General features: G+C 42.9%; 2 protein-coding genes across 8 annotated transcripts in view; both read left to right on the plus strand.

Moving 5' to 3' along the window:
- Nucleotides 1–10,620, plus strand: part of PORCN (porcupine O-acyltransferase) — a 29,956-nt gene extending 19,336 nt beyond the window's left edge. For 2 of the 6 annotated variants that reach the window (XM_042455240.1, XM_042455243.1), the window contains 8 exons: nucleotides 780–794; nucleotides 886–1,011; nucleotides 1,656–1,756; nucleotides 4,186–4,262; nucleotides 6,697–6,760; nucleotides 8,374–8,459; nucleotides 9,104–9,214; nucleotides 9,362–10,620. In XM_042455240.1, coding sequence (XP_042311174.1) covers nucleotides 780–794; nucleotides 886–1,011; nucleotides 1,656–1,756; nucleotides 4,186–4,262; nucleotides 6,697–6,760; nucleotides 8,374–8,459; nucleotides 9,104–9,214; nucleotides 9,362–9,463 — 682 coding nt within the window. In that variant the 3' untranslated portion in view covers nucleotides 9,464–10,620. Of the gene's footprint in view, nucleotides 1–774; nucleotides 795–885; nucleotides 1,012–1,655; nucleotides 1,757–4,185; nucleotides 4,263–6,696; nucleotides 6,761–8,373; nucleotides 8,460–9,103; nucleotides 9,215–9,361 lie in introns of all 6 variants that reach the window. The other 4 variants (XM_042455241.1, XM_042455245.1, XM_042455244.1 and 1 more) reach the window with 2 other exon arrangements.
- Nucleotides 10,621–12,913: 2,293 nt separating this feature from the next.
- The window catches only part of LOC121921747 (organic solute transporter subunit alpha-like), a 9,549-nt gene continuing 7,967 nt past the window's right edge, over nucleotides 12,914–14,495 (plus strand). Inside the window, exons 1-2 of one of the 2 annotated variants that reach the window (XM_042450258.1) lie at nucleotides 12,914–13,001; nucleotides 13,859–14,010. In XM_042450258.1, coding sequence (XP_042306192.1) covers nucleotides 12,935–13,001; nucleotides 13,859–14,010 — 219 coding nt within the window. In that variant the 5' untranslated portion in view covers nucleotides 12,914–12,934. Of the gene's footprint in view, nucleotides 13,002–13,858; nucleotides 14,011–14,495 lie in introns of those variants that run through there. The other variant, XM_042450259.1, reaches the window with a different exon arrangement.

Below are 14,495 nucleotides of genomic sequence, written 5' to 3' on the forward strand. Positions count from 1 at the left end.
GCCTGGTCTCCAGAGTCGTAGACCTAGCCTCAAACCACTATGCCACACTGACTCTTTATCCTCTCTGTAGGATGACTAAAAGAGAAAGACTTCTGATCTCATGAGAACTGCAAATGATCCAGTCACCCCAAAAAAGGCATGGTGAAAGCTCTGATTAAGATTTGAAATGATATATGGAGAGAGAGAGAGAGAGAGAAAGAGAGAGAGAGAGAGAATGCATAGTATTTTGAGTGTTGGAATAGGACTCTAGAAAATTTGAGATTCAAATTCCCACTCAAGTATGAAAATCCTCTGGGTGACCTTAGGCAAGTCACAGTCTCTCAGCCTCAGAGGATAGCAATGGCAGGCCTCTCAACAAATCCTGCCAAGAAAACCCTGTGATAGGTTCTCCTTAGGGTTGCCATAAGTCAGAAATAACTTGAAGGCACACAACAACTACAGAAAGAGAGAGAGAGAGAGAGAGAGAAAATATATTTACATACATACCATGAAAGCTAGAAATTTGCTTTCTTTGCATTGTGCAATTCTCTACCTCAGCAGTGAAACAGAATATAGGGAGTCCTGTCTTAATTCATGGTAAAAGTGCTGCCCCACGTGCCTTCAAATCATCTTGCAGTGCAGGCACTACCAACAATGGCTCTTCATGGCTTCTTCCTCATAGTTTGTTGTGGCTCACTCTCTGTGGAACATCCTACTGCTTCAGGATCTACTGATAATATTTCTTCTTTACCTTCTATTTCTTATCCCTGTTTTTTCTTTTCCCTGCTGGGGCACACCAGGAGCACCATGGTGAGGTGAGTCCTACTGGGGTTTCCTTTCCTTAGAGCTGTAGGGGTGCAAAGATCTACCCAGTTTCTTAGGCAGAACCTTGCTCTCATGACACAGGTGGCTCCGGGCTTACGAGAGTGCCAGCTCCTTCCACTTCAGCAACTACTTTGTGGGCTTCCTGTCCGAAACCACAGCTACGCTAGCAGGTGCTGGCTTCACTGAGGAGAAGGAAAACTTGAAATGGTGAGTAGAGTGCAAGGTATGTGTCTGTGTGCATACATGTGCACATATGTCCAGAGAGAAGAGAGACTGCCCACAATCTTAAGCTTCCCAAAACCCAAATTTTGCAGCTAGAATAAAGAAATCACTGAGTGACACTGAGGTAGATCATCAGGGATTTCTTTGCCCCTTGATTGTTTAACAATACCAGCAACAGAATTACTCCCTTTTCTCCACCGTAAGTTATATTTCTGAAACTAAGGAAGCCATGGGAGATGTGGGGTCAACTCAGGTGTCTTTATTTGGTTGCATTTGGTTAATTGGTTGCATTGCCAAACCGCTCTTGAAGTCCAGAAGGTCCTTCTAATGTTCACTTGAAACCTACCCTTCTGTAACTTAAAACCGTTAGACCTGGTTCAATCTTCTGAGGCAGCAGAGAACAAACTTGCACCCTCTTCTCTGTGACAGCCCTTTAGATATTTAAAGACTGCAGTCATGGCACTCCTTCAGTATTCTCTTCAGCAGGCTGAACATGCCCAGCTCCCTCAACTATTCTTCATACATTTTGTTCTTCATACATCTTATCATAATTGTTTCCCCTTTCCTGAACTTGCTCCAACTTGTTTATACATTCAGCTCAGTGTAACGCTTATTTCCCACCTCTCCAGGGATCTGACAGTGTCTCGGCCACTGAATGTAGAGCTGCCACGTTCTATGGTTGAGGTGGTGACCAGCTGGAATCTTCCCATGTCCCGTTGGCTGAACTCCTGTAAGCAGTCTGGCATCTATCTGGTTATAGTTATTGGGGAGGGGGTCTAAAGGCATGCTATGTGGAACCCTCAAGCTTAGGCACTCTGGCTTGTGCATCCTCGAAACAGAAAAGTCTGTGCCCCATTACAGAACCATGAAGTTTTTCCCAATGCTGTCATGGTTTCTTGCTGTCCCTTCTTTTCATTTCCATATTTGAGAGGAAGTTCCCCAATCACAACTGTCATCTTCCCTGACCTTTAGCCATGGTGTAGAAAGATCTTGTAGCACCTTTGAGACTAACTGAAAGAAGTTGGTAGCATGAGCTTTTGTAGACTTCAGTCTACTTTTGCATCTGAGGAAGTAGACTGAAGTCTATCAAAGCTCATGCTACCAACTTCTTTCAGTTAATCTCAAAAGTGCTACAATGGCCTGATACAGACAGGCCAAAATAAAGCTGCTTCAAGTCACTTTGGAGGTATGCTGTTTAAATGATACATTCATCCTAAGAGTCCAGAAGCTGCACCAAAGCCACGCTCCAGTCCTAAGGACTGGAGTGCAGCTTTGATGCAGTTTCCAGACTCTTAGGACTCATGCATCATTGAAACACCATACCTCCAAAGTGACTCAAAGCAGATTTATTTTAGCCTGTCTGTATAGGGCCAATATCTCTCTACATACTGATTCTACAGACTAACACAGCTATATCTTTCAATTCTACCATTAGCCATGCTGGCTGGACTTGGAGTCCTGAGCATTTTAGCTATAGCACCTGCTTGTGTGAGGCTGTTTTAGAGTATCTAAAGCCTCTCTGTCTATTCTGAGTACTTTGCTGGTCATGATGATGGAGCAGGGGTAGTAGAATGGGAGGAGGGTTTTTCCTACCAACTTTGAGTGGCAATAGATCTGTGAGTTATGAAAATAACTAAGAAGTCAGTGAAAGCACTCACTTCTCAGTGGATTAAAACTGTGGCTGTATCTACACTGCAGGATTCATGCATTTTAATACCACTTTAAGTGCTATGGCTCAGTGCTATGGAATTCTGGGATTTGTAGTTTGGGGAGATATTTAATCCTTGCGAAAGGGGTCTGGTAACACAAAAAACTACAAATCTCAAGATTCCATAGGACATTATTTATCCCAAAGTTAAAAAACAGTTGAATTAAGGTCCAGTGAAAAACAGAAGATTAAAACAGCATAAAACACAACTGAGACATAATAATAAAAAGATATAACCCCATTAAATACACACATCTATCTGAAGAAGTTCTTGCCTGCTGGTGAAAGGAAATAGGGACTAACCAAACCTCAGGTGGAAGGGGATTCCACAACCTGGGAGCAGCCACCAAGAAGGCTTTCTCTCCTGTGTCCTCACCAAACATGCCTGGGATGGTGGTGGGACTGAGAGAAAGCCTTCCTGCAAAGATCTTAAAATGTAGACAGACTCATTCAGAGAGATACAGGCGGGATACACACCGCCATATAGTACGTATAGGATACGTACTAGGGTTAGGAAGGGGCGGTGCTTCTGCACCCCCCTAACCCTAGTACGTATCCTATATGTACAAGATGGCGGCGCACCTTCTACATGGGCGCCGCCATCTTTACGTACTGGACGCATAGCGTCCAGATGTGTCGCGGCGCCTATGATGTCGCGAGTCCGCGCCAGGCGCCTCGCGACGTCATAGAGGCGCCGCAAGAAGAAGCTCCGAAATGGAGCTTCTTTTTTGCTCCGCGCGGGAGTCGCGCAGTTTGGCTGCTGCGGCTCCCGCACGGAGCAAATGGCGGCGGCGGGGAAACGCCGCAAAGCGGCGGTTTGTACCCCGCCACAGTCTTTCAAGTAGTGTGGATCCAAATAGTGCATAGCCTACTTGTGTAGAGCAGGAATCCTTACTTCATTTCTTCCTCCTGCTCTCCAATAAGGTCTCTTATTAACTCCTTGGCAGATGTTGTTCCTCAGATCTGGACACAGCTGGGAGATTTTTACTACTCCAGTGCCTGCGGAAGGATTGAGTGAGGTAGATAGGGAGGAACACCATCCAAAAATCTACTTAGTTCCAAAACACACTGCAGAAATAATCCAATTTGAAAATGCTATAACTGCCTGGCTCAATGCTAGCAAATTCTGGGAACTGAAGTTCTGTGGGGCATTTAACCACCTCTGTCAAAGAGCTCTGGTGCCACAATAAACTACTATTCCCAGGATTCCCTAGCACTGAGCCAGGGCAGTTAAAGTGATCTCAAACTGAATTATTTCTGCAGTGTGTCTTGGACTTTAGATAGCTGGATCTCAGTTGGGCACAGGATAATGGTAGTAGCATGAAATGTATGCCACCTGTGTTTTAGTGGAAAGGGAGGGAAAGCTGGCAGGTGCTTTTTGTTTGTTTGTGTTTGTTTGTTTGTAGAGCAGAAAAGAGGCTGCTCTGTTTACTCAGTCAATCTTTTTCCAGATGTTTTTAAGAACTCCCTGAAACTGGGCACCTTCTCGGCAATCATTGTAACCTACGCAGCCAGCGCCCTCTTGCATGTGAGTATCTCTCCCTATAAGTCACTCCCCGAGTCCTGTCTCTTGGGCCACATCCACATGAAGGAAAGGAAACATTCCTGCCCCATTCCTGCACTGAACTGTTTAAATGATGTATGAGGCCAAAAACTGGCAAAACGTAGGTCCAATCCACACTCCAGTGTGATTTTCCAGAGTAGAAAGAGTTCCTGATTGTTCCAAATGAGGCTGGAAATTCCAGGGAATCTCCTGGATGTGTGGACTGTGTGCCAATGCAGGCAGAAGAGGTCAGGAGGAAGTGCCCTGGGCCAGGTGAACCACTGTCCCACAGAAGTGTGGTGCCAGTGTCACCCCATTGTGGGTGCCATTTATGTGGACAGCTTATCCTCCCCACAGGTCCTGTTAATGTGGATGCAGCCTTGCAGCTCAACATGACTAAACTATCAATTTTTGGTTAATTCTAAAACATTTGTACCTCACCTTTCCACACATGACGATCTCCAAAACATCTTCAAAGTGCTTAGGTGAATTGCCAAGTCAGAATTGCCCCAGTCCCTGAGTCCTAGAAATGGCCCCCATGTCACTAAACATTATACAGTGCCTCCTCGCCTTACGTGGGGATCCGTTCCGGATCCCTCCGCGTAAGGCGAATTCCGCCTATGCTCAAGCCCCATTGTTTCCAATGGGGCTCATGCATGGCGGCCGTGGCGGCACGGCGGCGTGCAGGGCGCAACAGGCGAGCGCGCCTATTCAATTGAATGGGACGTGCCGCCCCTTCCGCCCCGCGCGCGCCCCGCAGCTTGAGTGCGTATGCTCAAGCCGCATATGGCGCGCCCGCATATGGTGCAGGCGCACTGTACTGTAAATCAAGCTTCAGTCACAATTGCTCACAGCCTGCCATTCAGAAAGAACAAAGATTTCCATGGCTGGAAAATAAACAAATAATCTTACCTAAAAGGGCTGTTCCCAGATACAGCACCTCTTCCTGGATCAGCTTCATACATGCATACACCAAAAGCTCAAGACTGTAGGATTGGGGTATGATGGGAATATTTATTTATTTATTTATTTATTTAGTATGCTGCCTTTCTCCCAGGAGGGACCCAAGCGCCTCTCAGGGATAAAAACATTTTTTAAAAATCAGTAAAATTCAAAACAATTAAAATCTTCTATACACAATATTAAACCACAAAAAATATACAAAAGTTTAAAAATAGAATTAAAACCCACCTGCTCCATAAAAACCATCCTGATATCAAATTGTATATCAACTGCTTGTTTAAATAAAAATGTTTTGGCTTGCCAATGAAAAGCAAGCAGGGACAGCATAGCTTCCCATGGAAGGGCATTCCAGAATCTGTATTCCAATCAAAGGAAAAAGGCAGAGATTCACGCTTAGATCCCAAACAGCAGCAACACTAACTGCAACATAGTGATGATGATGGTTGCCAAGTAAGGAGCATCCCAGGGCCAAAATTTGAAACCTAGGGATGCCTCCTGTTGGTATCCAGGATGCCATTAATTATAATACATTAAGTATCAACCACAGTTGCTCAGAGCATGTAATTCAAATAATAAATATTTAATCTTTTTTAAAAAGAATAAACATTTCTCCAGTTGAAAAGGATATTTTACAAGCTCTGGCTTGAAAATATATTATAATAAGCTCTTTTCTGAATACCATTGCAAGCGCTACTTTTAAGAACACATGGGACTTCTAGTCCAACCAAAGAAAGTTTTCCAAACTCTGCTTTGAAAGAAAACAGTATACATTTTAAATTATATTGTTTATTGGTTTAAAAATCTTTTTAAAGTACATATTTCTTACTGTGGTTCTTAGTTTAAATCAGTTTTATTGTGGCTTTTAATATTTTTAATTGTAATATTTTTAAAGTGTGAGCCACCTTGAACTATGTTTCTTGGGGAAAGTGGCGAGATATGAATAAATTAGTAACAGCAATAACAGCAAAACAACAAGAGCCACATCAAAGCAACCTGCAGCCACAGGGAACCCAGAATCTACAGTAACTGACTGATTTTACTGATGAATTAATATGTAATTTTAAGGTGATGCACTTGCCCTGAGATTCTTCCCCTTCATTCTGATTTCTGGTGGGGTCAGGCTTTGAGATCCAGACAGGAAACTTGGTGGAGAAGAATGCAGAAGAAGGGAGAGAAATATCTGTGGCTTGGACCAGTGAGCTGGTCTTAATGTGTTCCCTGCCACTCCCATCTATTTCCCTAAGGAAAGCCTATACTGTACTTATTTTAAATTGGATTGCAGCTGACCTGGGACTTTCTTTGAATTGTTATGTTTCAGAATTTAACCCTTAACTGCTATCCTGTGCACACTCATTTGCTTTTTCCAACTTCTCAATGTGACTTGCGTCCAAGTAACATTTGCTAAGGATTGTGGCAGGTTAGAAGCTTCCATTTTGATTGTCTCTCTTCCTCCTAGGGGCTGAGCTTCCACCTGGCTGCTGTTCTGCTGTCTCTGGGATTCATCACTTACATTGAACATGGTGAGTACTCCACTCTCACTTATACTGGTACCAGTTCTTTGCTACCATTGAGCCTGCCACAAGATGGTGTGGTTTAGACATTATGACAAACCATTGTTTGTTGTTATGTGCATGACCTGCAACAAGCCACAAGCCTGAATGCTGCTTCTCTCTTCCCATTCAGAACACCCATTCACAACACTTAACAAACTTCAGTTTAATCTGAACCTAGGAAACTCTTGAAACAATTATTAGACAAACAAGCTAGAATATAAAATTATTATTTAGACTTCTCTCAGCAAAATAAAACAACAACATCACCTGTAGAAGATGCTGGGTAAAATGTCCCTTTAAGTTGTTAGAAAATAATTACATGGCTGTAAATGGTGAGGAACACCAGGTGTCTATCCTCAGTTGTCAGTATTGTATATAAGGACTCTGAAACCCAGAGCGAGTATGGGTTAAGGATAGTGGATTGGAGAGAGGAGTTGGTGTGTTAATTTGGAGAGCTTGGTTTGTAAATGTATCAGATAGTGTCTGTTGGCAGACGTTAGAGCTTTTGTTATATATATTGTACATATTGCAACAGGAAGATAAAAGCCTCCAAGGACTTTGGAAGAAGTCAGTTGTGTCTGTGCCTCATTTCAGGCTGGTCAGTGCCTTGTTGCTAAATACTGCAATATTGCATACTGGGATGTGCTTCTGCAGTCTGTTGTGTGTGAGCTACTGTTGAGGTCAAGCACCTCAGACAGTGCTGAATGTTGGCACCTCTGTATGGGCCTAGTTTTTTGTTTGTTTTTGTCACTGCACATCTGCAATACACTGAGGAGAGCCAACAGAAGATAACTGGGGGTGCAGCAAGCAAAAAACTAGCTGGAGAGTTAGGCCTGTTACAGACTGCCAAAATAAAGCTGCTTTGGGTCTCTTTGGAGGTATGCTGTTTAAATGATGCATGCATCCTAAGAATCCAGAAGCTGCACCAAAGCTGCACTCCAGTGCTTAGGAATGGAGTGTGGCTTTGGTGCGACCTCCAGACTCTTAGGACCCATGCATCATTTAAATAGCATACCTCCAAAGAGACCCGAAGCAGCTTTATTTTGGCAGTCTGTAACAGGCCTTAGTATGTTTTGTGTCATTAATTCCAACTTTGTTGTGTATTGGTGTGTGATAATTTGGCTATAGTTTGCCTATTTTATTTCCATAATAGATTTATTTGGGGTTTGTTATTTTACTTCAACTTTATTTGAATCTATTAATGCTTTGGAAATACTTCATGAGCCAGCATGGTGTAGTAGTTTTTGAGTGGTGGACTAGGACACTAGGAGAGTTCAAATCCCCACTGGGTGACGTTGGACAAGTCACACACACTCAGGGCAAAGCCCCTCTGAACCAATTGTGCCAAGAAACTTCCATGATATGGGGTCGGCGTAAGTCATAAATCACTTGATGGCATACAGCCACCACAACCACCACCACCACAACATGTAAAATACCTCCCTCTCTTTTTAAACTGTCAGGTATTTTGAAAATGTTGTGTTTGTGAGCCACACACTGGGCACAATCCACTGTGGAAAAAGTAGCATAAGTTGTATATAATTTAATGGTTGTGCCTGTATGCTTTGGTTTCTGCTTAGTCCTCCGGAAGAGGCTTTCTGTCATCTTTGATGCCTGTATACTCTCCAAGAAATGTCAGCCAGGGTGTTCGCATCGCAACAACACGGTAAGATGGGCTTTTAAATTCCAAGAATTTAAGTTACTCAAATACTGCCAGGATAACACCATGATGGGCCATGTTTCCTTGTTCTTCAGGGTCTCAGAAAGATACTTTTCTGCAACTCAACCTCTTGAAACCCACTCTACTGTTGAGTAGGTAGGGAAAGTGTAGTCCTCCAGTTGTTGATGATTGCAGCTCCCAGCATTCCTCACCATTGGTTATGCTAGCTAGGTCAACTGGGACTTGGGGTCCTACAACATTTAGAGGACTGCCAGATTTTCCTTTCCTGCTATAGATGCTGGGGTGAGAAGTTTTGAAACTTGAGGCAGATCTGTGCAAGTGGTTTGAGTGTTGGCTTACAACTCTGGAGATCATGGTTCAATTCCCAGCTTGGCCATGAAACCCACTGGGTGACCTTGGGCAAGTCTCATGCCCTCAGCCTCAGGGGAAGACAATGGCAAATCTTTTCTGAACAAATCTTGCTAAGAAAAACCCATTAGGTTTGCCTTAGGGTCAGTATAAATCAAACAACTTGAACGCACACAACAACAACCACCCTTCATTTTCCAACATTGCTATCAGTTTGGGAGAGTAAATTCCTGCTTTGGTGCCACTTGGCTGAGCTTCCACTGCTTCTTCTGCCATTACAGAATCTGTGGGTGTACCTCCTCAACTTCTTCTTTGGTGCTCTCGCCGTCTTCCACTTGGCCTATCTAGGCTCACTATTTGACATGGATGCAGATGACTCTGTGGAAGAGCAGGTAAGGGATGAAGGACATGGTTAGGCAGGAAACATAGGCTTACACATCATGTGTGGCCTGTGTGAAGTCCTCCCTCCTTCTCGTTTTTGTCCATGTTTACTCATACTGTAATTTTTATTGATGTGCTCTTTTTTCTTCTCCTTCCAGGGCTATGGCATGTCCTACACCATCCGTAAGTGGTCTGAACTGAGCTGGACCAGCCACTGGGTGACTTTTGGGTGCTGGGTCTTCTATCGTCTCATCAGCTGAACCTCTATGTGGACTTGAGGAGAGATGGAGCAGGAGGAGAGGGCAGGAACTGAGGTCCCTGTCACCTTCAAAAACTTTGAATGCCATTTCTGGGCTTGAGTGGTCTGGACGCTGTGCTGAGCCCTTTTTCCTCTGGGACAATTTCAAGGGAAAAGGCCTCTTTGAGGGAATGTTCTTCCTCATTGCCCTCAAAAGAAAGTGAGTTAGGGCCCACATGAAAAAATGAATGTTGCAAAACATAGCCCAGACAGAGGATACCTTTTGTTTAGGTACATAAAACAGAGAAAATCCTTTTTATTTTATTTTATGAAGGAACATTATCTGTTAACCACTGGTACCTTTCTGGCCCCATCCATTTCCATCTTAGCTTCATTCTAGTGGTCGTTTGAGGAAACTTCAACTCTCCTCCTTCCCCTTGTATGACTTAATTTAAGGATTTTTACTAGAACAATTGCCCTGCTGTTTTTTTGCATGCTGTCTTATTATTTCCTCTTGCTCTCTTGTGGCTAACTTTGGGAACTACACTCTCCACTGTCATGGTATCCTTTATTATCCTTGGAGTTGTGGCTTCTTTTTGCAGTAAAGTCTGATAGTTGGCCAACTGGAATGGTGATCTTTTAAATGGTATCTGGGTTTAAAGTATCCTTTTCTCTTAACTTCAGGACAATTTTAATTTAGATTTAACAGTTCTGTATAGCCAATTTGCATTTCCAAAAACCTGTTATCAAAGGGTATTTGAGGGTTATTTTTTCTCCATATCAACAACAGAAATGTTGTCTGGAGGATTGGGAAAAGAGCCTGCAAAAGTGACTGTTTTGGACTACAGCTCCCAGAATCCCCCAGTCATCATAGCTGCTGACCATCCTGGCTGGAAGATTCTTTAAGTTGTACCCTATAATGGTAAATTTCCAAGGTGTGAGTGGGAGAGCACGGGGTGAGCAAGTGCTACCGATGCAGAAGAATGAAAAGAAACTGTACAGGGTACTGAAGCACCAGCTGTCTGAGACCAATGGGGTTCCTGTTTATCTGCTTCCTCCATAAGCTTGTGGACTAGAAACTTGCTCCATTTCCCCCTCTTCAAATGAAAATTCAAGGTTATAGAATTTTACAGTATGCCAGATTGTGCATTGTTAATCAAAATACATTCAGCCCCAGCACAGTGTTGTTCTGGTTTAATTAATCTGAAATAATGTGCACTCTCACATTCCAGGGATATTACTATGAGATCGACTTACTTCTGCTTTTATAACTATTGTTTATAGTAAAGAAGTGAGGAGGAAAAGGTATTGTGGTTTTTAATGTTTTTTGTCATAATCCATTTCCCATGATTGTGAATAGGTCAAAGGGTAATTGGAATGTATTAAGTACTGAATCTGTGTCAAGGGATCTCAGGTATGAGCCTTTAAAATAGGCATGGGCAACTTGGGCAGGTTTGGGGCCCCAGTCTTCCCAACAACACCATAAGGCCACAATGAGCACCAACATTGGGGAGTAGGGCAGGGAAAGGAAAAATTAAAACTAGAGGTGACAGCTATCTCTATGTCCAGTTTTGACCTTTGGATTTTGGGATCTTTTCCTGACCTTGGGAGAGAGGGAAAAGCTGGCCTGTGTAATTGCCAAAACTCTTCCTAGAGGCCTTCAGGAATGGAAACAATTATTTTTTAACTGAATATTTTTTTAAAAAAGCACCGAAGAGGTTTGGGTGGGTGCTCTAAACTGGAGAGCTCACATAATGGGTTGCATTTTACATCCTAGCTTTAAGAGATTATTTCTCCACATCTTTCATTATCCTATCTTAAAAGCCCCAATTACCCTGTCTTTATGGTTGCCTGGGTGAAAATTGGAGAGAGCTCCTATACCTTTCATGTCAAAGATCAAATTTTGGTAGCTGCTGGTTGCCATATAAACAGGTAACAAGCAACACCAGCTGAAATGCACTCTTTGTGACACAACCATTAAAGATATAGGGGTCCTGTCCAGTTTCTAATCTGGCAACCTTACATAGACTCTGCTCTTAACTCATTGATATTTTAGGAGTCTAGTTGCCACTGGAAGTAGTCCTGCCTTTGTCACAAAGGCTTATGAAATATTAACCCACTGCATCTCTAAGAGGAATGTACCATCAAAACTAGGAGTGGTATAAAACACAGGTTATAATTGGCACTGGATGACTTCTGCTGCATAAAATACAACTATTCTTGTAAGGGAAAAATAAATATTGATACTCCCTTAAAGTGGTTCTATGAGGCAGCACCTGCAAATGTGGCATAGAGAGGTGGTAATGGGCCTGAATAATACAAGTTATACTATTTTAGATTGCAGTTGGTAATCCCATTATTAAAATATTTTATTGAAAAACATTTCTATACACCACAATGACTAAGCTGAGGCTGCCATCATGAGATGATGCAATTCAGTAGAAAAAAAGAGGGAGCCCACAGTACAAGTGAGCACTAAAGTCAGAATTATAGAAGCCATTGTATTCCCCATCACCATGTACAGATGTGAAAGCTGGACAGTGAAGAAAGTGGATAAAAAGAAAATCAATTCATTTGGAATGTGTTGTTGGGGAAGAGTGCTGAGGATACTGTGAATAGCCAAAAAGACAAATAAAAGGATCCTTGAGCAGATCAACCCTGAAATTCCCTGGAAGCCAAGATGACAAACACAGAGGCTGTTGTACTTTGGCCACATCATGAGAAAAGGCAATAATGCTAGGGAAGGTAGTATAAAGAGAGGAAGACTGCATGCTAGATGGAGAGATTCAATTAGGGAGATCATGGCCCTGAGTTTTCAAGACCTAAACAGAGCAGTAGAGGAGAGGGTTTGTTTTTTTAAGTGTTTCATCCACAGGGTTGCCATCAGTCAACTTGCCATGAGGGCAGTTAATAATCAGGAAATTATCTGCAACAACAATGAACTAAACAGTGGTTCTGCCAGCTTACCTCCTCATCTGTTTCCCTGGGTACATTTCACTTCAGGTAATACCCTTTTGACACATGGCATTATGACTCTACTTTAACTGTCGTGGATGCATCGTACAGAACACTGAGACTTGTAGTCTTGGAACACACCAGACCTCTCTTGTAAAGAATTCTAAATATCTCCTAAATACTTTATAGGGGGATCCGTTCTTGCAATGTGTTTTCCTGTTGGATCCAGTGTGGAGGGAGGATCTATGACCCTCTAGATTTTGGACTTCATCCTCGAGTGGATGTCCCCTGCTAGCAATTCATGGTGCTAAAACCACGTCTTACCATTCCTCTACGTCAATACGGATGTACACACCTAACCTGTTCAGGAATCTCCACCAGGTGAGGAGAACTGAACTTGGGCCCTGTTGCCAGGGCACCCATTCCTGGCCTACGTCAATGATTAATTCAGTGACTAATGATGAGAAAGTAGGAAATTATTGGTTGCAGGAGAGTTGGTGGTTGGGTACCTGGAGACACCTGTCCTGATGAGAAGAAAATGGTGCGTGTGTCAAACTGTTCCCTCTCCAACGATCCCTTCCCTTTGTCGTCTGAGATATTTCAAGGTGAGAAGGGGCATACTACAGAAGAATAAGAAACAGTAACCAAACTAGGATGAGGTTGTATGGAGGAATGATGGAAGGGTAACCAGAATTTAGGGCAAAGGTACAGAGCTGTGTTTCAATCAGAGCTTTCTGGAGCTTGGCGCCATAATTGCATATCCTCCTCCAAAGGTCCCAATTTGTCAGAAACAGTCCTGATTAATTCTCTGCCATCCTAGCTACCTTTAAAATGTCCCAGTTTCTTTCTTCTACCACTTTCCCCCTTTGTCCCTTGGCTTACGTCATTTGGTGCAAATGGAGCTCAAAGTGTAAAAGTAGTTTGGACATATCCTTGCCCTTCCCAGTGGGCTCAGGCAAATGCACACAGCTGCAGCCACACTAGGGAGCAAACAGGATTTAAACGAGAGTTAAACTAGAGAAAACCAGGAAATGCCTGATGTTTATCACACAACATTTTCTGGTTTTCTCTGGTTTAACTCTCGTTTAAATCCTGTTTGGCCCCTAGTGTGATTAAGCAGCTAGGTGTGTTGTATTCCTCATCAATGATCTTTGCAATCTTGACCACACTTTGATGTTTCAGGTGTCCCAGTTTCTACCTGTTAAATGTTGGCAGGTATGCCATTGTTTTCAGTTTCTCCTGGGGACAACAACAAAGTAATAACCAAGTATTATTGACCATACGCATAGTGTCTTTTCCTTGTGCTTGAGGAAAACCCACCCAGCCATCTTCCCTCAAAATGTCTGACAGAAGGAGGAAGGACGCATAATGTAATGTGTTCTAAGAATAATAATTTTTTAAAATGGGGAAGGGAAGGCTGTCGTCTTTTCTTCTGACCTACACCACTGTTCCTCTGTCACAGTCATCAAGGGCCAGATCTGGATCTTCTTGGTCCCGGTATTCCTGGGCCTTGTGCAGGTCGGGCTCTTCCTGGAGCAGATAGGCTTCTTCTTGCGCCATGGCAAGAGCTCCCACCGTACCAGCCTCTCACTCTGGATCTTGGGGGTTTATCCGGTAAGAACAGAATATGAATCAATCAGTCCTATCTCACAACCCCATCCTCCACCTCCAATACCCTGTAATCCTCAATAATGTAAAGAAAGAACCACTGAACCCCCCTTCTCCTACATTCCCCCTTTGTCCTCAGCTTACTTCGGTTACTATAAACTAAGTTTGAAGTACACAAGTAGTTTACACTCTATTAATTCAGCAAGGGGAAGAAGAGACAAGATGAAAGGGCTCAATCTTACCTTTCCTTGCAAATTCAGAAAAAAGTTGCAGCCTTTCCTGATTTGTAGGTTCTTCCCTGTTGATAATGTTTGCCATCTTAACCATACCCTGATATTGCTTGGCCAACAGTGTCTAGTTTTTATCTCTGAAATGTTGCAGGGCATGAAACATGCATATTTAGCTTAAGGGCGAGTGGGACGCTCGTGCGGCTTAGAGAAATAATAATAATAATAATAATAATAATAATAATAATAATAATAATAATAATA

This window comes from Sceloporus undulatus, chromosome 2 (genome assembly GCF_019175285.1).
Source record: "Sceloporus undulatus isolate JIND9_A2432 ecotype Alabama chromosome 2, SceUnd_v1.1, whole genome shotgun sequence".
NCBI lineage: Eukaryota > Metazoa > Chordata > Lepidosauria > Squamata > Phrynosomatidae > Sceloporus > Sceloporus undulatus.